Source organism: Hirundo rustica, chromosome 8 (assembly GCF_015227805.2).
Source record: "Hirundo rustica isolate bHirRus1 chromosome 8, bHirRus1.pri.v3, whole genome shotgun sequence".
Lineage (NCBI taxonomy): Eukaryota > Metazoa > Chordata > Aves > Passeriformes > Hirundinidae > Hirundo > Hirundo rustica.
Genome location: NC_053457.1, coordinates 2,649,769 through 2,677,286, shown reverse-complemented (window position 1 = coordinate 2,677,286; position 27,518 = coordinate 2,649,769). Strand labels below are relative to the sequence as shown.

Here is a 27,518-nt window from a genome sequence, read left to right as displayed (position 1 = left end):
GGGCGGCCACAGCTTCTCTGGGCAACGGGTGCCGGGGCCTCCCCACCCTCCCAGGGTACAACTTCTTCCTAATATCCAATCTAACTCTGTGCTCTGTCAGTGTGAAGCCATTCCCCCTTGTCCCAAGTCCCTCTCCAGCTTGCCTGGAGAGCGTTTAGGCCCTGGTAGAGGCTCTGAGGTCTCATCTCCCCGGCGCCTTCTCTTCTGCAGATGCACACCCTGAGCTCTCCCAGGCGGGATCCAGCTCCAGATAATTAATAACCAGGGCGGGACTACAAAACTTTTTTGTCGTTGCTGTTTGCTTGTGGTTTTTGTTTGTGGGGGTTTTGGTTTGGGGTTTTTTTTTCTGGTATTTTAACAAAAAGCCCCTCCGTCGTTAAGGTTTTACCGACTCCTTCCAGGCGAGAGCGCTGCTTTCCCGCCGCCGCTCCGCCCTGAGGGGGCGCGGCTTTCCCGCCCCGCCTCCGCCTCTAGGGGGCGCTGCTCTCCGGCCGCAGCCCCGCCCTGGGGCGGGGATTCCCCGCCCCGGGGCGGGGCCAGTAGGGAGGGGCAGGCTGGGGGCGGGGCTCGGCTGCGCCGGGACCCCGCGGGGAGCGGGAGGAGGAGGAGGGGGAGGGAAAAAAGGAAGGGAAAAAAGGAAGGGAGGAAGGAGCGAAAGGGCTGGCGGCGGCAGGAGCGATGGTGAGCCGGGAGTGCGAACTGGTGTAGGGCGGAGAGAGGTCCCGGCGCGGCCTGTAAGGCAGCGAGGCCCGGGCCTCGTCCGGCGGGAGCTGGGTGCGGGTTGAGGGGTCCCGGACGGGCCTCAGGGGATGCATGGCCCAGCTCGGCCGCCGGCAGGGTGCGAGGGTGGGTGGTCAGGCCTTCTCTTCGGCCCCCACCCGAGGCCCATACCCTTCTCCTGAACGTAAATGTGTCCTTTTATTCGTACGCTGCTTTCCTTATTCCCCACAATTACCTAATTTCGGGGCAGAGAGGATTAGAAACGGTATTTTCAGCTGTCTGGTTAATTTCTGGGGTGGGGCAGAATGATGTTTTCCTCAGGATTTTGGGGAAGGTGCTAAGATTTTGGGATCTGGCTAAGAGAAGTCGTGTTTGCTGATTGATTGCTATTTTTTAGAGACACTGTTTGCTAATTGGCTATTATATTTTAGCTAGAAGCAAACTTCAGGATTGCTTGTAATATAGCTGGCTCTGGCCCACGTTGGCACGGCATGAATCCTGCAATTCCTCAAACCTGGAAGGGGTACTAGGTGTTTGGTTGTTTGGTTGGGTTTTTTTCTCCCTATCAGTGAGGGAAATTGAAATCACAGCTGCTGAGTGATAAATGAAACAGCATTATCTTTGTCCCACTCCTTTGTCCTGCTTGCTTACTCCATTTCCAAGCGCTGCTGCTTCGTCCTGCTTTGGTGTGGAGATGTGTGTGGCCATGGGTAGTCTGGGACAGCACCAAGAGCCTGCACAGCTTGTGTTGGGGTTGCTTTCAGCTGCCAGAATTTGGCACTGAGTAAATACTTTGCTTGTTGTGCAGGGGGCGGTCTAGACTGGCCTGGGGTTGCTGGGGCCATGCTGGTCAGGTTGTTCTCACCTCAGTCCCTTCTGTGCCAAAGCTTTGCGGAGAAAATTGCTGCTTATTGCACCTGAAAGACCTGCTCAAATCTGCTCTTTTATTCACTAGATTAGACAGTCGCTATTGCACAGGATTCTTGCCTTCTGGAAAGCTTAGGAAGTTGGCTTTGTACTCAGAGAATGAGGCTTGCTCTGGAGAAACAGTGATACACAACGTTTTTCTTAAACTGTGGTTTCACTCTGCCATCCTTCCTGTGACCTTAGCAAAAGGCGTGTGAGGCACTGGAAATTTTCTTACCTAGACAGAGTAAAATCTTTCTTTTTCCATGTCTTGCTCATGTCCAGCCTACTCAGAGTTTCCCCCCTCTTCCTACCCTTAGAAGTTGTCTCTGAATCGCTGAGCAGGGGAGAGTCTGCTGAGGTGATGCTTCACTCACTTCCTGCTTTGGATTTCTCCAGTAGTGCCTGGTGGTGTGGAGATAAACCTAATCACAGCATTTATTGTGTGTGGTCTGCCTGGTGTGGCAGCAATCACAGCCTTGTTGTGACTCCTTTGCTCAGAGGCATTCCATAGAGCCCCTTCTTAAGGATTTTGGGGTTCTGCTTGTCTCTTTCTCCAAATACACGACTTTTCTAATAAAAAGATGTCTCCATTTGATCTTCTCCTGCACCAGCTGCTTCCACCACAGAATGCTGAGAAGGACTTGGGGGTGCTGGTTGGGTGGCAGCTAGCCCTGCCCTGGGCTGAGCCCCCAGCATGGGCAGCAGGGGAGGGGGGGATTCTGCCCCTGCTCAGCTGAGACCCCACCTGCAGAGCTGCCTCCAGCCGGGGGGAGGGCAGCAGAGAAAGGATGTGGAGCTGTTGGAGCAAGTCTGGAGGAGGCATCAGGGTCACTAAGGGAATGGACCAGCTCTGCTCTGAGGAAAGGCTGGGAGAGATGAGATTGTTCAGCCTGGAGAAGAGAGGCTTTGGGGAGTTTGATTGTGGCCTCCAGTGTCTGAGGGAGCTGACAAGGTAGGTGGAGAGAGACTGTTTACGAGAGACGAGGGGGAATGGCTCCACACTGACAGAATGTTAGGTTCAGATTAGATATTGGGAGGAAGTAGTTTCTCCCTTGAGGTGGTGAGACCTGGCACGGGGTGCCCAGAGGAGCTGTGGCTGCCCCATCCCTGGAAATGTCCCAAGCCAGGTTGGAGGGACTTGGAGCCACCTGATCTTGTGGAAGGTATCCCTGCCCATGGCAGGGGGATGGAATGAGATGATCTTCAAGGTCTCTTCCAAACCAAATGATTCTGTGATTCTATTGCGACTGTTCTTTGCATCAGGCAGTGAAAGACAAGTACTAGGAGTCCTTAGAATATCAACTGAGATTTAGGATTCTGCCAACTGATGTAGCAGCAGGTGTTCTGGTCTGTTTGCTGCAGTGATTGTGATAGAGTTTTCTATATTAGAAAATATTTGTATTTCCTAGAAATTTGCATGTAAATGTGACTCAGAATCCTTTGTGTTCTGAGTGTTTCCTTTGCCTCTCTTTGCTCATCAAGATTTGTCCATGCCATATCAGGAAGGGCATGTGACTAGATATTGCAGGGGTCGAAGGATTCTGTGTGTTGCTGTTGATAAGATAATTCCTGAGGATTCTGCCCTATGGTCAGACTTGCCCAAGAACAGGGCTCTTTATGTATAATAGCAGCATTCAATTTGTGCTGATACTGGGGGCTTTGTCTGAGGCTTGCATAATCCTGCTGGGAAGCTGTGCCAGGGCTTGGTGCTGCCTTTGTTCATGGATGCCTGCTCCCAGAACAATTGTCATGACAGCTCCTGCCAAGAGTTCATGTCTCAACGCTGTGGGGTACCTCTTGGTGGCACCCAGGTGCTCACAAAATATTTCAAGGAAATACCCAGTTTATTTAACTCTGGAAGGCATGTAGGGATCTGAGGCTGAGAAGAGGCCAAGTGGAGGAATGAAATATGTCCAGATGTGCCCCAGCATGCAGGGAACTGGGCACTTCTTCTACCCTAGTTATCGTGGCTATCAGCAGAGAACGTTTCCTTGCACATTCTTGGAGCTGGTGACCCACAGAGATCCATGATGAGCTCAGGTGCAGCATCCATTGGGTGGATCCTGTCTCTTGCGAGGTCCATGCTGCCTGGAGCATGCCTAGATGTTTGCAGATACTTATAAATGGATTTGCCTGAGTGAGCAAAGTGGACATGACACCTTGTGTGTATTTTGGGTTAAATGACATTTGAACTTGATTTTTGGAGTCCTTTGGGCTCCTGTAAAATCATATCCTTTTTGAGCATCCAGTCTTTTTCCCATTTTGTTTTGGTAGTTTTACATTCCATCTCTGCAGTGGGAGCTGGAATGCTGCTGTTCTTACTCTGGCTTGCTACCTAGTTTGTTTTTGTGCTGAAGCTATAATTAGCGATTGTTTAGCCGCTCCTCTTGAGCTCTCAGGGCTGGTGGTACAGTATGTATACATTTGTTTTGCAGACTCCCCCCCGTCCCCCCCAACTGCTGTCATTCTGGAGAAAGTTTCAGTATGGCAGTGGTGGAAATAAACACAATGCAGACGAATCTGGTGGTATTGGTGAGCTGTGTAAGATAAGTGTGGCCTGAATGTGTTTCTAATTTCACTTACTTCAGCCCATACATCCAAAAGTTCATGATTTTTGATTTCTGAGCGATCGTGCATCTGGTGTCGCTCTGTCTGCCCACATCCTTTGGTTAGGCTGGGCAGCACGTGGTCCAAACGTCCAGCTGTAATTAGGAGCTGACTAACAAATATTCCCTGCCGGGTGCTTATGCAAAGATATTTGTCAGGCTGGCGTTGGCAGGGAGGGACTGAGGAGCAGAGTCATTACTGGGGTGCGAATCAAAGCACGGTAAGCACAGGCAGCGACTAGCACTCTGAGGAGGCTGGGATGGTGTTGCTCAATCTCATTCCGGGCTTTCTGGTAGGAAGTCGGCAGGCTGGTGGTGGCTGTGAGTCCAGCGCTTCCCTGCGGCCAGGCTGGTTACTCCGGTCAGATGTGCCTTTTGGGGCCAGAGCCACGTGCAGGCAACGAGGTGTCAGCCAAGGCAGGGCTAATTGAAGCCTTCCTTCCACTTAGGAGCAGAATAAATAAGCAAGGCCGCCGTGTCCTTGCTGGCTTTGTGCGGTTTGATTTCAGTCAGGAAGCTTCTCCTCGGAAAAACTTGTCGTGTTGGAGCAGAGGCCTTAATTACAGTGGCAGTACCGGTATTCCGCTTGCTCCCGTAATTGGAGCTGACCTAACTCGTGCTGTTGGAGCCACATCCCTTGGCCTTGATTTACTGTGTGCTGAGCTGTGTGACAGCCACCTTCTGCCTCAGCTCTGGGGACGTCAGGGAAGCTGATGGCTGACACAGACGTTCAGGTTAGCGTGTGGGGAAGTGGTCAGAGAGTCCCTAGTTTGGGAATATGTGTGGATTCAGGTGAAAGCTGAGGATGTGTTACAAACTGAGAGAGGGTAGGTTTGGATTGGACATTAGGAAAAAATTCTTCCCCGAGAGAGTGGAGAGGCCCTGGCACAGGGTGCCCAGAGCAGCTGTGGCTGCCCCTGGATCCCTGGAAATGTCCAAGGGTAGGTTGGACGGGGCTTGGAGCAGCCTGGTCAAGTGGAGGGTGTACTTGCCCATGGCAGGAGGCTGGAACAAGATGGTCTTTAAGGTCTCTTCCAGCCCAAGCCTTTCTGTGATTCTTTGATCTTAGCACTTCCTCCTCTCACAGTCAGCCTCATGGTATTGCATAACATAAACTTGCCTTTAAAAGCTACTTTTATTCTTTGGCCCCGTTTTAAATGCACTTTAAAGGTTCTTCTACAGGAAGGAAGGTTCAGCTGGCAAAATCTTTCTTCCCATTTTTCCCACAGCAACAGAAGGCACTTGTAACAAAACTCAGGTTCTCCAGTTTATTGCCTTTCTGTTTCTCTCTCTCTCTTTTTTTTTTTTTTTTTTTTTTTTTTTTTTTTAATTTAAGCTTTTTTGCATCCTAAAACTTGCAGCTGGGGAAATGCTGTTTTGGCAAAAATGCAAAATGTGCTCTCGTTAGCTTTGGCATTCCTCCCGCTCCCTCTTCAATCATCTGGGACAGAAGAGCATTACTGCAGTTAATTTGTGCTCTTTTGTAGTGGCGTTAAGTGCTATCCCTGGAACCAGCTCAGCTAGCTAATGGCTTTTAAAAATAAAGTACTAAGGATGTATTTCTAATCTGTGCAGCTAAAAAATCAGTATGTAAACTGCTTAGGTAGCTGAGTGCATTAATATCAGTACAAATGAGCACTGCAAGTCCTAATGGTAGCAATTAGTATTTTATCTGATACCTGGGTCTGTCTTACTGCTCTGAGAATTAAAAACAAATCCTCCAGGAGAGATTTTTTTTTTCCCCTGCTCTTTAATGTGCTCATAAGGCAGGTTTTTAAACTGCTTCTGAAATAATCCTGTGGCTTGTGAAGCTTTTGTGTGGGGAAGGTTCTCTTACAGAAGTTAAAGCAACTTACCTACTCTGTCCTAAAGGGAAGGGAAACCTTTATTTTTTGATGCCTTCACAAATAAACACGTTATTGTCTTACATGAAATTCTGTCCTGTAGACAGGTTTAAAATCATGTCAGCGTGTTGTCTTTAACCCAGGTGGGCAAGCAGGAAGAGTTTTTCACTCCCTGCAGCACCTGCAGGGCGAAGGATTCCGACGGCTGGGCTACACAGAGGCTGTTTATTCCCCCTGCCCCCTCCCTGTAAAATGAGGAAGTGGTATGGGACTGCAATCATAGAGAATTCCAGAATGGCTTGGGTTGGAAGGGAGCTTAAAGATCATCCAGTGCCATCGCCTGCCATGGGCAAGGACACCTTCCACTCGACCAGGTTACTCCTGGGCCCTGTCCAGCCTGGGCTTGGACACTTCCAGGGATTCAGGGGCAGCCACAGCTTCTCTGAGCCTCACCAGCCCACAGGGAAGCATTCCGTCCTGACATCCCATCCAACCCTGCCCTCTGTCAGTGTGAAGCCACACACCCTTGTCCTGTCACTCTGCTCATGTAAAAAGTTACTCTTTCTTTTTTATAAGCTCGCTTTTAACCCAGCATGTTCCTGGGTGTAATAGAAACATTTGAGTGCAACCTTCTAAATGCCTTCTGGTTTCTGTGGGACTAAGTGAATAATTCAAAAAGTAAAGGTCTCTCATGTCTTGCTGGATACTTTCAGGGTAAGGAGCATTGGGGAAAACCTGAGTGCATGGTTAGCCAGGGAGCTGAGAAACTGTAATTCACTGCTAACACATCTTCCATGCCAATTTTCACTGGATTTTTTAATCCAAGTTTTTAATATCCTCCTAAATGGATCAACCTTATCCTTCAAACTCAGCTAAGTACGAAATGAGTGAAGAAGGAAAGTGAGAAATACAGAGAAAACTTTACCTGGTCAAACTGTAACACTTGTGGATTGATTTCAGATTGGGTTTTTTTAAAGCAAGAAAGGGGAAGAAATTCTTCAATGTCTTAGTAGCTTTTCATTATGTTCATTCTCTTTTTTGTTCAAAACTTTGATATACCACTGGGTTCCAGTGCTCAGGGGTTTCAGTGACATCAAAATGTGCAGACAGCTGGGACCTTCTGTCCAGAGCTTTCTCCAAGACTGAGGTCAATCTCTCACCACATTTATTTATTTTGACTTGGGCATTGGCTGAAGTGACTTCTGTCAAGAAGGTCATGTTCCATTTTGATTCAGGGCTTACAGTGTCCTCCATTTTCAGGAAAGGAAAAAAGCACAACCCACTTGATACTTGATGCTGCAGCATTTTTTTGCCGTGAGTTGAGAACAGCTATTGAGACACCATCCCATTAGTGGGTCCATTTCCATCCTTGAAGTGCAGTTCCAAAACAGAATGATATCCTGGCATTTCATCCTAGGCAAAGAACCAAAGTCATTGCTGCTGGTTAAACGCTCATTTCCAGGGATTTTCCAGTGAAGATTGTGGAAACTCGCTGAAACTTAAGTACCACCTCTGGTTAGCTGGAAAATGTGTCTCTTCCCTTAAATTCTGGGGTTAAATCGGCTTTGTGGTGAGTGGCTTGGAGGACGGGGCATCCGGTAATTGGGACATTGCCGAAATGCAGCTGTTTGTGTGGCCGCCTTGTTTTGGAGGCTGAAGTGACTCTGATGTATTTTTAATTGCCCTTTGCCAAGTGAATAGGTGCTAATTTGCCTTCTCAGAGCTGAGTGCTGCCTGCTTTTGCCGAATTCAGTCCTTGTCCCTTCAGTCTGTGCTGAGACATGGGTGAAAACCCTTCTCTGCTAAGGGTAAACGCTGTTAATTCTGCTGGAATTTGTGTTTGAGTTGCCTAAGGGTTCAACTTCTGCCATTTTATATGCATTTTACTGCTTTTCCAATGTAGTGAGTATTCATTAGTGTTGCTTTTTGGTAAGGAAAGCTGCCTTCCTCCTTGGATTACTTGGAAAAACTTGGCTGTTTTTCTAGACTGTTAGTAGCCTCTCCAGTTGTATTGGAATGACACGTTACCCCCTAAAAAAAGTTAATTAAATGCTTCTTCTGTTGTTGGCTTGACCCAGAAGTGAGACCTGTGAAGGGCCCTGAGAAGCAAAGTTTTAGCAGTTTTTAATTTAATGGTTTGTCGAAAAACTGCTCTATTCCCACCCGAAGTCCAACAGCACAGGAATTGAGGATTTATTCCTTCCAAAGTTTAGTTGCTAACCTTTTGAAAGGCTCCATGTACTTTCTTTCCTTGTTGTTTGGAGGGTAAAGCTTTCAAGTGCTGGAGATGTCCCCAGTTAAACTAGGCAAAAAACTGGGCTGGTCAAAAGGGAAGAGGAATTTGGAAGAGGGCTCTGTTTTTGCTTATTCTTATCTCTAGAAACCTCTTCCCAGAGAATTGGATGGAAGACCCTTGTTTAGGGGGAAATGTCCTTTTTTTCCTGTGCACATCTAGTTTTCCTCGCCCTGTTCTGACGCTCTTGAGGAACATCTGGTTTGAAGCTATTGATTAGGAATTTGGGCTGTGTCCCGACAGGAATTCCTGCTTTGACATTGTAATTGTGCTTGCATCACCATTTTCTGGGGGTTATTTTGGCGGCAGCAGTGTTTTCCCCTCCCATCCCCCTTTGGTGTGTAACATGCTAATTAGATCTTTAAATTAAGGACTTGCTGAGTGCTTCCATCTTCTTTGAAAATCCAGCTCGAGGTACTTAATAGACCTGTTTTGGTGGTACCTTCACTCACCGCCTGAGAATTCCTTGGGGAAAAAAAAAAAAATTGTTTACACAGATCCTTCTCTTGGGCATTTGTAAAACCTGATGGTGGTTCTTGGGACTGTGCAGAGACCCTTACATTGCTCATCTGCTCTTGATGCTGCTCTCTCAGTATTTGAAGGCTCTTAAGGTGTGTATTTTTCTCTCTGACTCTTGAGTGGAAGTGAATAAAAACTATCTCCTACCTTTTGTATTTGTAAGAATTAAGGAAAGCATGGGGTCTGCATACTGGAAAGCACCTTTTCAATCAACAGTCAGCTTTTTGATGTCCTACTTGTTTTCATTTGCGCTTTCCTCAATTTCCTCCTGCTTTTCCTTTGCACAGGAGGCCCTTATTCCCTACAAGGAAATCCTCCAGATGTATTGGGAGAAAGTGACAGGCTTTGTAAATGCCCGGTGTGATGGACTTGAACCCTGGCAGCTCATTGGGTTGACCTTTTCTTCCACACTTGCAAGTGTGTGGCTGCATGGCTTCCTCTGCCAGCCGGAGAGTAAGTATTTGACACGGGGGATTTTCTTACCTTGGGAAGGAGGGGAGGTGGGCCTGAGTTGTTCCTGGGCAGTGCAAGGAAAGAGGGTGGAACAAAGCCAAACACTTATTGAAAGTCTTTCTGCTGTCACCTGATATTTACCAAACTCTCTTCTGAATTAAAGTCAAGGCCCATCTCGTAAATTAAGCTCCCCTATTCTGTCAGAGAGTGTATGGAATGTGCTTCTGTCTCCTTCCCTTTCCCTTGTCTCCCTTTTTCCTTTGGCTAAACCATTTGCTTGTCACAACAGTCTCTTCTTGCCCAAACCCTGGGGAGATTTATGGAGAGCTGGGTTCCTGTGAACTTAGTCACTGCTGCAAAATGTCTGGATAACTCTTGGTTCTTTCCCTTCCTGCTGGGGGAGGAGATGTGGTCTTCCATGCTTGGGGCATGTTTCATCTTCAGAATGTTCAAGATAATTGCATGTGATAGTGTGAGGATATTTTCTTCTTGTAATTTTTTTTTTCTGTTTCCGGAGTATCTTCCTGTTTTGAGTGGTTTCTGATACTGGCAGCACTCCAGTGGAGCTGAACTCTGCAGAATCTGCAGTTTTCCCTGTGTGATGGCCTGAGGTCACTGCCATGCCCCCAGAGCTGCATTTCAGTTCCCACAGGTCCCTTAGGGTTACACTCTGGTGGCAGCTTGTTAAAAATTGCCCAGTTGATGCCTCCTTCTCTGTCTCTGTTTCTCAAGCAGCCCTTTCTCTTTGTAGAGATGGGGGCAGCTGAATAGTGGGAATGTCCGTAAGGAACAAATTGGCATGAAAATTTTGTTCAGGACAGTTATCTTCCTAGCTAGTATTTGTACTGTTGCACAGTGTATTTTGTTTAAGTGTGGAGTAGCTCTTAGAAGATCTGATTAGATTGTCAGTTTTTCAGGAGTTTGCAGTCTTTTCTGACTGTGAAAATTATGAAATTCTCACTGAGGTGTGCAACAGATGTTACAATCAGGGCACTAACAAGTATTTACTACAGAATGTGCCAGTTGATGTCCTTGGTAGCTTTTCAAATTGTATATATGAAGTGTAGATAAAATTTCAAAGTCTTAAAATGGTTGATTTTTAAACTTTCTGTAGTTAATTTTTGGTTTTTCCTGTAACTGCTAGTGTGCAGGTAGGACTGGGAAGGTATTTTTGGTGGCTATAAAGCATGTGTCATCCTGATTTCATTTCTGCCTTTAGAGTTGTCAAGGAGTTTTCCAGTGTCTGTCATCAGTGGCTTCTCTGATTTGAGTCTTAGTGCTGTGTTGGAATTTCTGCTCTTCCCTCTGTCCATCCCCTTTCCCTGAGTCACCTCCCGGTGCATCAAACTGGGCAAATCCATGTTGTGTTGTGGCTGACATTGTCACAAATTTCCCTGTTTCCTCCTTTGGCCTGGGAGCCTGTTTCATGCTGCTCAATGGTTTTGTTTTCAAGTAACTATTCTGCTTTGAAGAGGCAGGAAATGATAATAATTTCCTTACCTTTAGCAAACCCTGAAATCCCTCTTTTTCCTGGAAAATTCCACATGTGGGTGTGAATTCTCATGTGAGTAAGAAACAACTATTCCTGTAGATGGCTGCTGTTCTGCAGTCCAGGTGTTTCCATGGCATGGTCCATCCCTGAAAACTTTGCTCTTGGATTTGCTCATCTGTGTCATCATGTGCCCTGGTTCACTGTGTTATTTCAGCTTGGATCAGGAATGCTGAGCCTGGATCATGAGCTGCATCAGAAGTTTCTCTTTTTTTTTGTTTCTTAGGTTCCTTTCTGCCTTTTGTCTTTCAGGTTTGACATCCCGAACTAAAAAACAGTTCTTTAAACTGCTGAGAAAAATGCCATTTGTTGGGGCTATCGTAAGTATTTGTTGGGGCTATAGTAAGTATTTGAACAAGTACTTACAGGATTATTCCAGGTCCTTGTTTCAGCTCTCTTGGAGAATGTACAGTTCTGTGCATCTTTGTTGTCACTGTGATCCTAATGACTCGGGATAGAGATCTGGAATATCTTCTGCTGCCTCCTAGTTTAATGACAGATGTAATTTTGATCCAATCTTTTTGTCATAGTATCACTCCCATAAGAAGAGGATTCCACCTCTTTTTAACTTTCGAGCTATTTGTATTAACCAAGAATGAGTTAATTCTCCAGTAACATTTCCTCATTGTTAGATTTTTAAGAAAATTATTTTAATTCTGGAAGAAGGGAAAGGATTGAATTGGAGTTGTTCTTCTGAAGCAGTGTGAAGTATGAGACAGCCAAGGGTTTGTTGTGCAATGTGAAAGGGTATTTATTTTAATGAAGCAACTGGCCATGATTCGTTCAGGGTGCAGATAACTATTAGCAAAAGTTAGCAGAAGAATATCAGCACTTTGTGTAATCATTACAATGACATATGAGCTGTAGTGTTTGGGAGCTGGTGTGGTGTGGTTTGGTGTTTTTTGTTTGTTGTTGTTGGTTTTTTTTGTGGGTGTGTTTTTTTTGTTGTTGTTGTTTGTTTTGTTGTTTTTTGGATGTTAAGGACTTAGGATGAAGAAATGCACAGCTGGGTTTATTCTACCTTGTAAACTATGGTATCGCACTTGACTGCACTTCCTGCTGCTTGCTGTGCTGGTGTATTTACACATTGATTCCAGGGGTCAGATATGTTCCAGGCAATTTTATCCAAAGAGAGTAGCACAGAGAAATTCTTTTTCCTTTTGCTTTGGAGACAGAAGGATTTCTCCAGTTTTTCCCACATCTCTCTGGAAGGGATTAAATCCCCTCCCTGGCCTGTTAAGTGCCCCAGCTTTCAGCTCCTAACCCGGGTAGCCTTTGATCAGACAAATTCTCTTCTGCTTATGTTTCTTGCCTGTCTGTTAGAAAAGGACACTTTATACAGTCCCTGTTGTGTCCACACTTCCCTTCTCAGGGCTAACACTGCTCCCCTGTGCCATATCCCTCCTGCTCTGTGTCCTCTTTCTGCTCTTTGGTAGGTTGATACCTGATAACTTATCAGGTGCTCACAAGAGGCCTTGACTTTGAGGCATTCCAATGTCCAAAAGTCAATATCATAACACCTGTGTTAGGCCTGGAAGAAGAATCTTTACTTTGCAGTGTGTTGTGATAAGAAGTCTGGGGTTTCTGGAGTGCAGGGTGTGCGTGGGCAGAAAGAAATCTCTGAACTGTGCCTGTGGGGAAGATTTCTTTATTGTGTCTCTGTTTTCATGAGTCTCTAAACATTGTGTGTGGTGGTACAGGAGGCAAGGTACAAACCAATGCATCTGAAGGCCTCTACAGATTAAAAACTGTGACTTGAAAAGGTTTGCTGGAAAAAAATGCATTTTTTTTTCCTTGATTTTTATTTTCTCAAGCACTAAGGAAGGGGGTCAAAGCTCCCAGTGAAGCAGTTCCTGTCTGTTCCATCAACACCACAGATGTAGGTAGCAGGTCCTGTCCTGCACACACTCAGCAATTATTTAGAATTTGACCACTGCCATTGTTTGATAGGCTTTTTTCTCTCTTTTTAGATTCAAAAGAAGATTGATGAAGCCTTGAATGATGTCACTTCCAGTTTATCCTTCCTGAAAGATGAAAAGGATTATATCAAAGCACTGCCAGAACAAGGCATGAGCCAGCCTGAAGTGCTGCAGAAGATGAAAGAGTACAGCTCAAAAGGTGAGTCTGTACTGCAGCAGACACCAAACACAATATTTCCTCTCTTAAATGAGTCCCAGTGACTCCTGCTCATGGGTTCAGCTTAAGTATTTTGTTCCCTTGCAAATTTTTATCTGTTTTTCTTCTGGACACGACTAAGATTCATGAGTTCTAATGCTGCGTTCAGGTATTTACATTGAAATTCTGTTCCTTCCACAAGAATTCTAGACTCATGGAGAGATGGGAGAGCTGAAGAGAGGAGAAATATGGAGGAAGTTCTCTTTTTTGATTGCATTTCTGAGTGGTTGCCTTGATGTTTGACTTTTACCAGAAATGAGGAGCCCCAGAAAATACTCACAGTCAAAAAGAGCATCTTCCAAGTAGGATTGTTAGGGAATTTCCAAGACTATGACCTCAGTTAAGAGAGACAATGGTTTGTGCCTTGAAAAAGCCTTTTGAAGAAGAGTGATGATGATGTTCTCCTGGCTTGAGTCCGCACAAGCTGTGTCTGATGCTTAATTTGAGTTGCCTCTCATGTAAACATGTTGCCCCTGATTTGTGTGCCTGTTAAAAATTTGGGTGACTTCTTGTCCAGAAGAGGAGATACAGCTCCCCTGCTCCTATCCCAAATTTGAGAAATGCCCTGAATTTTCTGCTAGAACCGTGCATCTTCTCCAGATTCAGAAACAAACAATTTCATGATCAAGTGTCCTGGAACAACTTCCTTCTTTCTTACTGCTGTGTATTGCTAATGTTGCTTCTGTCTGTGTTTTCTCCTAAATGATTGTTTCCTTCCTTCACTGGGGTCTGTTTTCTTTTCTAAAGTCCCTCCTATTTCCCCTTCCCACCCCCTCCCCCTCTTCCCCCACCACCACTTCCCTTTGGAAGTTGCCTGGAAGTACCAGTTTAGGTGAAATTTAATTGAGGTGCCAGCACTGTGGATTTTAGCAGTACAAACTTGGGCTTTCCATCTCTTCTCAGCTTACAGTGGTGGTGGGTGCTCTTTGAAAGTGGCTTTAGATTAGCGTCCAGTTGGTTGAACAGCAGTTTGGGGAGACTGCTGGGGATTAGGTGGATTATTTGTTAATATAACTGCTTGCTCCAGCTACATGTTGGTTATGTGCTGACTCTTTAGTCGTCATTTACTTGCTGTTTGCGAAGTTCACATGGTGCCAGGGGCTCAGCTTCACACACAGCTGTCCCTGGGCTACAAAACTCGGGGAAATCTCAAAAGCTGAGTTCTCCTCTGTGGAACTGAGGGGATTTTCTGTGTGCTTTTCCATCCTGGCTGGGAATGGCTGTGTTTGTGAGCAGTGTGCTCTTCCCTCTCTACCAGGAGACGTGCGCTGGCAGGATGGGAAAGTCTCTGGGACTGTGTACAGTGGTGAAGAGAAACTCACCCACCTGCTGGTGAAGGTAAAGTACAAGCAGGCCAACTTTGCATCTTCAGGGTGACCAGAAACCCCTCAGAGCTTTTCCAGTGTCCCAAAGTAAATAGAGAAGATCTAAAACTTAAGTCTGGGAAGGGGAGTTAGTGGCAGTTTGGGCAGCATAACTCTCTCTGCATAACTGTCCCTGTGAAAATTCCTCATAGAGATAACAGGGATCTAATCAGATGAGGCACTGTTTTGAGTGAGAAAGTAATTAGTAATTACAAGTGAACTGGAGACTGGTATTGTAACAACTTTCACTGAGCAAAACCAAACTCTTGGGCTGAGCAAAAGAGAAGCTTTGGGAAATGTTTTTTGGCGTGGCTGTGTCCATCTTAGACAATGGAGCACTGGCACGATTCAGTGGTGTCTTTGTGAGGTCTGTTTACCTGCTCAGGAACTTCTCCCTTTGAGAAGGCTGCAAAGTAACCCAAACAACCTAAAGGTTTGTTTTCTAGTACATCTCCTTCCAGAGTTGTTTTGCTAGAAAGGGAAGCCTGGCCCTCTTGCTCCTGGGAACAACTTTTGTAGCAGCAGTAATGGGCTCTGTTTGGTGGTTGCTCTTGCTGTTCTCTTCCTCATGTTGACATTTTCTGTGCCACGTTTGGTGAAACAAAGTTTGGAGCAGCCTTTCTGGAGGGGCCTTGGCTTGGATCACTTTGTGGAAACATTCCCTTTGTTTGTGCTGATTGTTCACAGGTTTGTTTTGCTGTATTTTATTTAACATCCCTGCAGTTGCTTTTTGATCTGGACTGCAGGGGGTTGGGACTGGCCTGTTCCAGCCTTGTGTCCTGTGAGTCCACAGTTTTGGAATGACCAAAAATACTGGTTCCACAGCCACTTTTCTTGTGGTGTGGGTGAGTGTTTGTGCTTTACTGTCGGCTTCAGAAGCCCCTCTTAACAGTAAACTTGAGAACAAGTTCTGAAAAGTCACTTATTTTGCCTGATTTGTGTAAAGCAATTGCTATGTATCTTGTGTTCTTCTTTGAAAACAGCAAAATTACTACATCTTACAACAAGAAACATTGCTGTGCTGTAGAATCACTCCAGAGGTGTGAATAGAAAAGCATTTAGTTTTTCTTTATTTTAGTCCTCAGCTTCCCAGCTTGTGGCATTTACTTGCAGGAGCGGTTACATCCTGTAACATTCTTTCAGTAAAATGCAGCTAATTTGCTTCTACAGTGCACATGGGGAGTTCTCAAAGCCTCATCTGCAGGTTTAACTATATCTCTTCATTTTCTGAAGGTGTATGAAGAGTTTGCCTGGAGTAATCCTCTCCATCCGGATATATTCCCTGGTCTGAGGAAGATGGAAGCAGAAGTAGTGAGGATTGCCTGTACGCTCTTCCATGGGGGCCCCAACTCTTGTGGTGCTGTAAGTAGCCTGTCATCGACTGCCTCCTGAACATTTTGAGGATTTTTGACTTTGATAAGTGCAAATGCACCTTGTGCTCTCCAGATGAGCATGAGGGTAAGCTCATTCTGGTGTATTCCATGCCAGCTGTGTGGAGGTTGCTTAATTCCTCTTCTTGGTGAAGCTTTATGAGAGACAATTTCACTCAGAGAAACAGTTCTCTAAACAAGACTGTTCACTTCAGCTTTTCTTCCCACTCTTAAGTGACACAGGCTTGATGACAGTTGGAAAAGAGGACTGGTGTAATGCAGCCTGGCTGGATGTCAGTGGGAAATTGTGAACAGAGAAGCGTCACTCTGAGAAGCTCCCCTCAGTTTTAGTCTCGAGCTGGAAATCTGTGAGCCTGCCAGATTGCTGAGCTCGGGGGCAGGGCCAGCTGGCTGGCTGGCTGCTCACCAACAAGCAGGCATGGCATGGATTGTCAGCTGTCCAGCTGGAAAGCTGTGTTCCCAGGCTCATGTGGCCTTCCAGTGCAAACCAGTTTTACAGCCTTGATAAAAATCCCAGCAAGAGTACGAATGTGTCTTCTTAAAATGATGCTTTCAATGTTGGAAGGCAGTGTTGGCAAAAGACCTTATGACCTGGACTGGCCTTGAGTGGACTTCTCCTGTCAGCTGGAGGCTTGCTTGTGTTAAGCAATTGAGTACTGGAGTAGCTTTGTAGACGGTGTAGTTGTAGTTGGATCAGACTCCAGTGGGATTGAAGATGAACTCAACTGTGTGGGAGTGCAAGATGTGATTGCCTTTGAGAGGAGGAGGTGACACCCTCTGACCTGACTTTTCTTCTCAGGACTGTGTTCCTTGCACCATCTCCAAGTTTAGAGGAGGAACTCTTTGCTTATAAAAATCCCACCTCAGCTCCTTCCTGGCTTGCAGTGCTGAGAACACCGGGAAGATAATCCCTGGAGTGGGGCAGGGGCTGGGCATGAAGCTGTTGGAACTTGTTTCTATCAGCAGTTGGGACATCACCTGATCCAGCTGTGTGCCTCTGATGGGTGCTTGGGGAACTTTGCTTGCTGAAGCCTGCACGGCAGTTCTTTGGGTTTTGTTACGTAAAACACAGTGTAAAACTGTCAGCCTTGGCCCTGGGTGCTCTCCCATTGAAATGGAAAAGTTGAATTGCCTAAGAGAAGGTCAGAACAGGTTAAAAACTGCCACAACCTAAGTGAGACTTGCATGAATACACTCTGAGGAATCCTGCTTTTCCTTCTGTCCTCCTCTCACTCCTGAGGACAGTGCCACAAAGCAAAGGAAGTGCACGGCCTGCTGTGGAATTCTGTCCTTGCTGCTTGAACACAGCCCCATTTGCAGGGAAAAGGGGAGGGCTGGGAAGTTGATCGGCCGGAAATGGAGGATTAATTGCATCCCTATCATTATCGTGTCTGAATAAGTGTTTCCAGTGGACTTCTTGTCTTCCTCCCACTGCTCTTCCTGACTGTGAAGTGTCCAGCGTTGCTGATCTCACTGACTGAGAGATGGGGGTGGATATATGGAGGTCACATGCTCTTTAAGCAGTTGGGTTCAAAGACTTCTTATTTTCTTTTCTTCTCCTCAGAACTGAATTAACATTTCAGAATAATTTCTGGAGGCTTGAACAGTTACAAACTCAATTAAAAAGAGCATTTTTTCAAACTGACAATTTGCTTTCTGTCTTGGGAAGGCTCTGCTGCAGCTGGTGGCTCAGTGCTGCAGTTATACTTCCATAAGTGGTGAGACTGTAAAGCAGAGAAGTTTTAATGCTGAACCAGAGAAGGTGCAATGCTCTGAGTTGTCTTTAAACTAATCTGTTCAAGAGGGTTGGCTGGCTCATTCTACTGAGAAGGCCCTTGGTTTACTCAACTCAACTTTTGCAGTGTTGAGATTTAGAACAAGTGCTTTTTTCACCCCTGAACTTTTTCACTGCCACCTCTGAGAGGCAGAGTGTCGTAGTGCCAGGCCCCTGTCCACTGGATATACTAACCTGATTTAAGCAGCAGGGATTGCTTGGGCAATTTGTTGGTGGTGGTCCCTGAAGGCAGATGGAACTCGTTGGTGTTTCTGGAGAGGGTGTCTGCATCTGTGCTGCATGGAAAGCACCAAAAAGTTTCTGTCTGGACTTCTCAGTGAGGCAGCTTCACTTTCTTTGTGCTCTGATTTCCACAGCACTTCGTGGCAGCAATGTTCTGCTGTTCAATCTGGGAAAAGCAGCCCAGTGACATATCCATGCTGTTCCCAAGGTTTTCAGCAGCCTGGGATCTCTGCGTGGTCCTGCCCTGTGTCATTTGGACATCTCCCTCAGTAAGATCTCTGGGGAGCTTTCTCTTTGAAGGTTTTTGGGTGTGTTTCATAAATGCCAAAATGAAACCTGTCTTTTTTACATTTCTGAGTGTTAAATCAGATTATCTGCTCGCATTATTTACAGGAGTTGCCTTTACTGAGCCATGTGGGCTGTAGTTCTCCTTTGTTGACATGAGCATAAAAGCTCTAACAAAGCCCTGGTGGTTAGGGGGGTTCAGACATGCCTTTGCCTTAAATTGCTCTGAGAGATGTTTCAAGTGTTTAAGCAGTTTTAAAGTAATCATTTTCAGCAGTGGATGGATGCTTCCTATTTCTCACTCATTACTGCTATTGTTCTTACTTTAATTGTGTTACACAAGAGCGAAGAGACAGGAATTGGTGAGTTTGGGCATCTGGAAGATTCTAATCACATTCTTGCAATGATTTGGAAGGACTAATTAAGCTCAGCACATTGAAGAGGAACAGGGGAGTTTGTTCTTGTCTGATGTGTTCAGGTTCAAAAGGTGCTTTGTTTGAAGTGTTGGCTATGTGGATTTCCCCTGTAATTTGGGGAGAAATCACCACTTTTATGCAAGATGCAGTATTTTTTTGAAAGTAGCTTTTTGAACTTTAAAAAGAAAGGGCAGACTTGAAGTGTAGGGGAAAATTCTGTGTGTGGGTGACATGTGAGTATTTGATGTGGATCTCTCTGTGAATTCTTCTTCCACTTACTCTACAGCTAAGGACAGGAGAGAGAAGGCAAAATCATCAGATGCAAGCCTAAGCTTCCTGTAGAAACCCGTTTTGTTTCTTCTCCCCAGATTCTGTGGCTTCCAAACTTTGGCTGCATGTTTGAAGTAGGGAGATGAGTGATATGTCTCGAGGGGGGCTTAAACTGTGGAGATCAGTCAGATTTTATCTGTAATGATGAGCAGGTCACCTTGAGAGACACAAGTTGTGGAATTTACAACCTGCAGCTTTCCAGGGGTTTTATGGGAGGCTGCCACAACATTATGACCATGCAGTGGATTGTGGTGTGTTTTTTTACTCTGTTATGCTAGAAATAAATTGTAGTTTGCTTTTTTTTTTTTCCTTTTTTTTTTTTTTTATTTTTTTTTTTTCACTCTTCTTTAGTTTTTTTTTTAAATTTTAATTCATGGTATGGTTCAATTCAGTGAAACTTTTGGTGACTTTGTCTCCACGGTCTGAATGGACATGTTTCTTCAGGGTAAAAACAGAAGCAAAACTTCAGAGACCACGAACCAAAGTGGTTCTTTTATGTCTGGCAGTTTGACAGTGACATGGCCAAAGGAATCCTGGAATAGTTACCATATCTCTTATTGCTGTTGTAATGTTGAGGTTCCAGAGCGCTGGGATTTGGAGGGAGGGAGCAATGGAAGTGATACACTGAGCTTGGAAAGCAGGAGGGATATTAATTCCTGGTGCTCCCTCCTCTTCCCTCCCATTTGCAAAACAACAAATAAATCAAGAACAGAAAATGTCTGTTTACTTTCCTTTTTCCCTCACACTTCGCCTGGCCTTTGAAGATAGTGCAGGGTTGCAGAGCTGCTTAAAACAATGCCTGTTTGGAGCCCCTTTTCCCTTTGGCATAGCCCAAGCCTGTGGACTTTCATTGAGGGGAGAGAAGAATGTGTGTGAGCCCTTGGTGAGTGCTGAATCATGGAGCATTGGCCGGGTGCCGGCGCCGCAGGCACGGGGGAAGTTGGATCCTGTGACAGTGATTCAGGCTCTGGCTACAGCAGAACGAGTTTGCTGTCAGTGGCTAAGCTGACAAAGCCTCCTGTAAAGGAGCAGGCACCATCCACAGGTATAATCCATGTGGGCCTAGAGGATTTTGCTGTGGGAGCTGCGCTGGGATAAAGGTGCTGTTCCAGACTCAGGCACTTCTCTGTGGTGGAGACTCACAATGCCGACTGTGGGCCAATTTAGGAAGCTGAACTGGCTGAAGTTCAGCTTTTTGGGTGGATTTTCAGCTGTCTGAACAAGCTTTCTGTGTGGTCGTCTGGGTGCCTGGGAGAAGGATCCATCCCGGATGCTCTTCCATACCCTGCATGTGACTGACTGCTGACAAGTGTTGGCTCTGACCTACCAAAAACTGTGTGTGGCTCAGCATTTCTATGCAGGGGATAAAGCCAGACTTTGAGGAAAGGCTTGTTATATATGAAGGCAAAATGCTGGTGTTTTAATGTTAGGATTGAAATAGGAAAAAGACTGTAGAGAGGCTGCTGTTTCAAGAACAGATTATCTAGGTTAGCTTAGGGAATGCTGCCCAGCAAGGAACAGGCCTGGTGTTCAGTAACACGAATCCCAAGATCCCCATGTCCTTCCTAGCAAAGTTTTCACGATCGTTATCCTAAGCAGTGTTGCAAGGATAGGTACAAGTATGCAATAATCCCATTCAGCTTCTCCCACCCAGTAGGAAGGCAGTCTATCACCAGCTGTTTGGTTTATTTTGTTTTTTGTTTTTTTTTTTTTCCCCAAAGATAATCACAGCCTGACAGATCTTTTCATAAAGGGCACAGCCCATAAAACCCTTAAAACGTTGTATTCCTCCTGCCATCCATTTGCTTTAGAATTAATGCAGCGGCACCTTTATCCAGTGTGAGGCTCTGTTAGGTTTTATCTCTGACAGCTGTTGTTTTTAAACTTCGCCCAAAAGGCAGGAATTGTCTGTGGTGTCACAGTCACTTCCACACTGCCTGTGGCAGCAGCTGCTCCTGGCTTGGATTGTTTGGAGCAAATCCTGGCAGGCTGTGAACTTTGTTCCTTATCTCTGTACTTCATGTTTAGTCATTGTCACACAGTCACACTTCTCGGCATTTTTTGCATTTGCAGCCATGTCAGCGGGGAAAAACCAAAGGAAAACCCAAACTTCCAGATACCATAAGGCATACAAATGTGATTGGGTCCCTTTTTTGTTTATTTTTGAGAGGGAAGAGGTTAAAAAGGGAAATTGCAGTTGGTTCAGCAGGTCTGAGGCACAAAATTAGTTCCCCATAAGCAGTGTAAGTAGATTATGATTCCTCATTTACCTGAACCTCTACATAACTGTCCCAGCTACCCCATATCCTCTGGTTATGGCTCACCCAGTAAGTCAGTCCTGCAGGCTGCTTGAAAAACCAACATCGCATTTTCCCAGGTTAAAATTTTACTGGGGAAGGTTGTGCCCAGTGTCCTCTGTGTGCCAGAACTCATAAAAGCTGACCCACAAGAGACAGTCCTCCCACTTGAGGAGCTCCTTCCTGTAAAGAGTTTGATTTATGTATTTGCACCAGCTCTTGAGTTCAGGTATGCAGTAGTAAACTTGTGTGTGCCTTCCTCTCTTCCACCTCCTGATGCAAACCCTGTGGTCAGGGTGAAGAGGGCTGGGAGAGCAGGGTTAGTGGGTGGTGTGGATACTGAGGGACTGGCTGGGGACAGGAATGCACAAATTCCTTCTGGTGTAAAATTTCTTGTGTACCTGAGGGTGTAGAAGTTCTGGTATTGAGCAGACCTAGGCTGGCCTCTGCAGAGAGGAGGTGGGAGAGAGGTCCAGTTCCTGCAGTGTTCCAGGTTCTGGAAAGGTTTTGTAGCTCAGGAGTGGTGCCAACCCTGAGATGACTCTGTGCCTCGGCATGGCACTGCTCCAGACCTAATAAACCCTGCTGGACTTCAGCTGACTTAACAAAGAATCAACTTTGTTGTTTCTGTATACGTGGCGTAATTCATCTGTAATGCAGATAAACAATCCCCAGGTAATCAAGAGCTTAAGTACGAGTAGTTTGGTGAGGTGACTGTGCAATGTGATCCTCTCCTGTTGGGCTCTGGAATTCTATACTTCTGGTTTGTTTCCTCTTTCCCCCATCCCTTTTAAAGAGGGGATTCAACATTTAAATGTGCATTTTCAAGCTGAGTGTCAGAAAGCTGCCTCGTGCTGTTCAGTGGCTTCTGCTGCCCTTTAAACCCTGAGCTGTCCCATGCACCTCTGAAGCAGAGTTGAGAGATGCTGTGCCTACATTCCCTTTCTGCTTTTCCTTCCTGCAACACCCATTGTTATTTTGCCTTGTTTGCTTCTTTTCTGGTGCCAGATGACATCTGGGGGGACTGAGAGCATCCTGATGGCCTGCAAGGCGTACAGAGACCTGGCTTATGAGAGAGGCATCAAACAGCCAGAAATGTGAGTGGTGCCACCACAGCTTCTTCCTTTGGGGGCTTGTGGGATTTACTGTCCCCTTGAACTGAGATGGTGCTGGACCTCAATAATCCTTCATTTCATAGCTCATAGCCTCCTATTCCTTGCCATCTCTGTCTGGAGGAGAGAAACCTGTGTGGAAAGAAAGGTTCAAAAACGCAGGAGGTTTTAAAGCAGCCTGGGGGGCACAGATGTTGCTGGGGGCTGTGCTGAGCAGCTGTATTTTGGCAATACCTGTCTGCTGCTCTAGAGAGCCTGCTTGGATCAGCTCTGCTCTTGAGTAGAGATTGTCAGGCACTTTGAAGTATTCAAGGGTTTTGATTTATTCAGATCAAAGAGGGCTTAGCCTGAAAACTCTGAGGCTGGAGTTGGGCTGGTTGGAGCTCCAATGAAGAATTGTGCTAATCATTACACTGCTAACAGAGGATTTGCTGTCTCTAATGTGCTGCCTCTTTTCTAGGTGGTGCATGGAAAATATTTCAATGCTTAATTGCTTTGAGGGGGAAATGTAAAAAGAAATGAAACACTGCTGGTTCTTTTCTTCCTTCTCTAACATTTAAGGCTCTGATAATGACCTGAGGCCTTAGAAAACCAGGTTAATTAAGGCTGTTCAGCCACTGCCACTCGAGATGGGAGACAGCACATGTTACATTCATTTGATCTGTTCCTTTTTCAGGTTGGTCCCAGTTAGCGCCCACGCCGCCTTTGACAAGGCAGCACATTACTTTGGGATGAAGCTGATCCAAATACCACTGACCAAGGCTATGGAGGTGGATGTTCAGGTATCACTTTAGTCTCTTCTCTGTGAGGAAATTCACATTGCACAGCAACTAGGCAAGAAATCTATCTGTCCAGGTAGTGAGTCAGTGGATAGAGGGAGGAATGCTTTCTGGAAACAATGAAAAACAGCACAAGTAAGTGCCTGTCATTGCAGATGAAGTTGTATTTGAAATAATTGGATGTTATTCCTTTGTCCCATGGGATTCATTTAGACTCAGGTCATTTATGTATTTCATAAATAGCCCCAGATTTCAGAGGAGGTGAAAAAAATACTATGATATTTCCAAGTGGATGAGTGGTTGTAGCTCGTTGCTTTCCTCTCTGTACACTTTTATGCATTGGTTTTTAAGACCAGACTCTGCATGTTTTCACCCTTTATCTTTTTTGGCAGGATGGCACTTGGTAAATAGAATGTGAGCATCTTCTCTCTTTAAATCTTCAGGCAATGAGGAGAGCTATCTCAAGGAACACAGCCATGCTGGTCTGTTCTGCTCCCCAGTTTCCACATGGAATTATGGACCCCATTGAAGAGGTGGCAGAGGTAGGATACCCCTCCCTGTAGGAACTTGTGTGTTGTAGCAGTAAAACCAGCACAAGAAGAGTGGAGGGGTTCCAGGATGCTGAGCAGTGAATTTGGTGGGGGGATCCCACTGGCTGAAGGGTATTACTGTCCTCAAATGAGCTGTTTACCAACAGCAGGGTATGTAGGATGCAGTTTGGGAGTGAGGGGGACTGTGTGGCTCTGAGACCAACCAGAAGTGCTTGTTCTTTGCTCCCTGAAAGGAAGGAACACATAAATGGCTAACCTGTGAAAAGGCTTTGATTTAGGGCCTGCTGGTTGTAGCAAAATTTATCTGGAAGTCTGAGGAATGTGTGGAGGGAGTAGGAGTCAAAGGGCTGGGATCTTATTTTCCGAACACACATCTTGATTTCTTTCCTCTCGGTGCTCCAGTTATTTATTTTGTATGTGACCAGCCAGGGTCTCTGACCTTCTGTTCATTTGGCTCACGCCCTTTTGCTTTATTATGGATACTCCTTTCAGACAATGTTGTTACATTCCTTTGGTAAACACAGCAAACTACCAAAATGCCACATTGTTTTTCCTGTGTGTGGAAGGCGGGAAAAGGCATCCCACAAACAGCTGGCCATTCCACATCACCTGTCCTCCATGGCTGGAGAGTGGTGGGATGCTCTCAAAGGGTGTAGTGAACATTTAACTGTGAAATGCCATATAGATTTTGATGACTGGAATTTGGGTGCCCCAGCCACACCATTTTGTTCCCTGATCTCTTGTTCATGCACAGCTTGCAGTGAAGTACAAAATCCCCTTCCATGTGGATGCCTGCCTGGGTGGATTCCTTATTGCTTTCATGAACAAGGCAGGGTTCCCCCTAAAGCGTCCCTTTGACTTCCGTGTGGAAGGTGTGACCAGCATTTCTGCTGATACCCACAAGGTAAGGACAAGGGAGAAGGGTCTTCCTGTGCTTTCATTTTTGTGGTGTGATTCCTGCTGCAATCCTGACCTTCATGCATTTCTCCCCTACTGTGTGGAGGAGCACTCAGGTGTAGGGGTAGGGGCTGCTCTGTTCATGTGCTTTGTGCAGTGTGCCAAAGAACAGAACTGCTCAGGCTGGAAAAGATCGCCAAGATTGAATCCAACTTGTGACCAGTCCCCACCTTATCGACCAGACCAGAGCACTGAGTGCCACACCCAGTCATTCCATGAACACTCCTAAGCATGGAGTCTCCATCTTCCTGGACAGTCCCTTCAACCCTGACAGCCCCTTTTTCCCCTTCCACAAAGAAATTTCTCCTGATTTCCAACCTTAACCTTCCCTGGCACAACTTGAAGCTGTTTCTTCTTGTCCTGTCACTTGTTTACTTTGAGCAGAACCTGACCCCCACCCGGCTCCACCCTCCTGTCAGGAAGTTGTAGAGAGTGAGAAGGTCCTCCCTGAGCCTCCTTTTCTCCAGGCTGAGGCCCCCCCAACCCCTGCGCCTCTACTCCCTCAGCTGCTCCTTGGGCTCCAGCCCCTTCCCTGGACAAGCTCCAGCCCCTCTAGGGCTCTCTGGCTGTGAGGGCCCAGAACTGGAGGCAGAACTGAAGGGCACCCAGCGCAGAGGGACAATCACTGCCCTGTTCCTGCTGGTTGCTCTATTCCTGATCCAGGCCAGGTGTCATTGCCACATGGGCACATGGTGGCTCATGGCCACTGTCACCAGGACCCTAAAGCCCTTTCCAGCTTTCAAGCCCCTCTGCTCCATCCTGGAGCTGCAGGGGGTTGCTGTAACCCAAGGGCAGGACCTGGCACTTTGCCTTGCTGAAGCTCTGCCCATGGATCCAGCCTGTCCCAAGCCTTCTGCAGAGCCTTTTGCTCTCCAGCAGATCCACAAATGGGATCTTGGTGAGGACTTGGAAGCATTCCTGTGCCCTCTTGCTGCTTTCTAACCCTTTCTGTGCCCCTTGCAGTATGGCTACGCTCCCAAGGGCTCCTCGGTGGTGCTCTACAGTGACAAGAACTACAGGAAGTACCAGTTCTTCATAGCCCCTGACTGGCAAGGGGGGATTTATGCCTCCCCCTCCGTGGCAGGCTCCAGGCCTGGTGGGATCATAGCTGCATGTTGGGCAACCCTGCTGCACATTGGAGAGTCGGGCTATGTTGAGGCTACAAAGAGGATTATTAAAACAGCCCGCTTCCTCGAATCTGAGTACGTTGAGTGCCTCAGTGTGTGGGTCCTGCTCTTCAGCCCTGGGCTACACCCCTCCTCCTAAACTGCTTTTGTTTTGTTTTTCACTGGGACCTGCTGGGCACAGAACATTTGTTTGTGTCCAGATACCTGAGGGACACAGATGGGAGGGGTGCAGGCACCTTTATTCAGCTTGGCTTTAAGAATTCCTTCTGCCTCAGCCGTGCCTGAGGGGGAATCTGGAGGGAGGACAAAAGAAGGGTTATACTCTTCCTTGTTGGGGTGCTTGGGTGGCTACATAAGAGAAGCTGATTTTTCTTTGCTTTTTTGTCTTCCCTCTTTTCCATTTCTTCCTGAGTTTACTTCACTTTAGGGTATGTAATGACTCAGGTTCTCTAGCAATTCCCAATGGCTTGGGCTGAGTGCATGATTTTTGGGTGGGAATGTGCTGCTAGGTGTTCCCTTCTGCAGCTTTTCCTTTAGGGTTCCGGCTGGGTGGACAGAATGTCTGAACCTTGTAACCCTGATCAGTAATTTCTTTTCTACTCCTTCTTTTCAAGGTTGAGAAAAATTGACAGCATCTTCATTTTTGGGAAGCCAGAGGTGTCTGTCCTCTCCATTGGCTCGGACATTTTTGACATCTATCGATTATCTAATTTTTTAGCTGCAAAAGGATGGAACTTGAATGTCCTACAGTTCCCAGCAAGGTGAGTGTGTGGAGGCCAGGGAGTGATGTATTTAGCCAGAGTATGCAAGATGGTCAGCTTCAGGCCATGTAGCTGTTGTGATTTGCTGAGTACTGTTGTCCATAGCTGCTAAATCGTATGTAGAATTTTCCTCTGCAGAGCAGGAATCACTTTTGTAATTGCTGTTATACAGCAGTGAAGATAAAGTAATAGTAATTTTAATGAGCCTGGCAGAGGACATATCTGAGCCTCCCTTTCTATCTACCTCTATCTAATACAAGCAGAAAAACATAAATAACCAAGGCTCTATCTCATGTTTAGTTAACTGAGAGTTCGTAGATTGATTTATTTATTTTTACTGTCTTCCTCCTGCCCACTGCAGATGAAGGAAAATAAAACAACAGTGAAAAGCTGATAATTTTCAATGTAAAATTCATCTTTGTCAGAGACTTTCCTTAAGTGGGAAATAGGGCTTTCGTGGGCAGGAGGGGCCAGTGCTCCCAGATGCAGCTGCACTGGAAAAAAATTTGATTGGCCATGTGAAGCAAAGTCCAGAGAGCATGAGGTGACAGTTCAGAGGTGGGTGCTTCCTTCTGATGATGGCTTAGAAGCTGCGGAGGAAGGAGAGGGAAATGATGGCAGGGCTCACCATGCTTGCAGGCAGCTGCATTTTTCTCACCAGAGGTACCTGGAATGAAGTGAGAAACGAACCTACTTGTGAAGTCCGGAAGGAAGAAGGAGCTGGTTCTAGCAAGCGTTTTGCAGGGATTACCCTTAGCAGGAGTGCTGTTTAAAGGAGATGCACGGTTATCACTGGCCACAGAAGGGCTCAGCTGCTGTTGGGTGCTCAGAAAATGTGGAGCTGTGTGTACTGGAGGTGGTTAATCTCTGCCCTCTGCCCTGCCTGCCCAGCATCCATCTCTGCATCACACAGTTGCACACGAAGCCTGGTGTTGCTGAGCAGTTCCTGAAGGACGTCAGGGACAGCATCCAGGACATCATGAAGGATCTCAACGCCAAGACCACTGGCATGGTGAGGAGGCCAGTGGACAGTGAGGGGGTGTTTGGGTTGAGGGTATTTCTC

General features: G+C 46.2%; 1 protein-coding gene across 1 annotated transcript in view; it reads left to right on the top strand.

Moving 5' to 3' along the window:
- The first annotated feature begins 590 nt into the window (after nt 1–590).
- The window catches only part of SGPL1 (sphingosine-1-phosphate lyase 1), a 30,275-nt gene continuing 3,347 nt past the window's right edge, over nt 591–27,518 (top strand). The window contains exons 1-13 of the mRNA XM_040070821.2: nt 591–681; nt 9,179–9,344; nt 11,146–11,213; nt 12,864–13,011; nt 14,327–14,406; nt 15,666–15,794; nt 22,177–22,265; nt 22,957–23,062; nt 23,503–23,601; nt 24,365–24,514; nt 25,531–25,769; nt 26,309–26,455; nt 27,347–27,467. Of these exons, the coding sequence (XP_039926755.1) occupies nt 679–681; nt 9,179–9,344; nt 11,146–11,213; nt 12,864–13,011; nt 14,327–14,406; nt 15,666–15,794; nt 22,177–22,265; nt 22,957–23,062; nt 23,503–23,601; nt 24,365–24,514; nt 25,531–25,769; nt 26,309–26,455; nt 27,347–27,467 (1,545 nt within the window). The 5' untranslated portion in view covers nt 591–678. The remainder of the gene's footprint in view (nt 682–9,178; nt 9,345–11,145; nt 11,214–12,863; nt 13,012–14,326; nt 14,407–15,665; nt 15,795–22,176; nt 22,266–22,956; nt 23,063–23,502; nt 23,602–24,364; nt 24,515–25,530; nt 25,770–26,308; nt 26,456–27,346; nt 27,468–27,518) is intronic.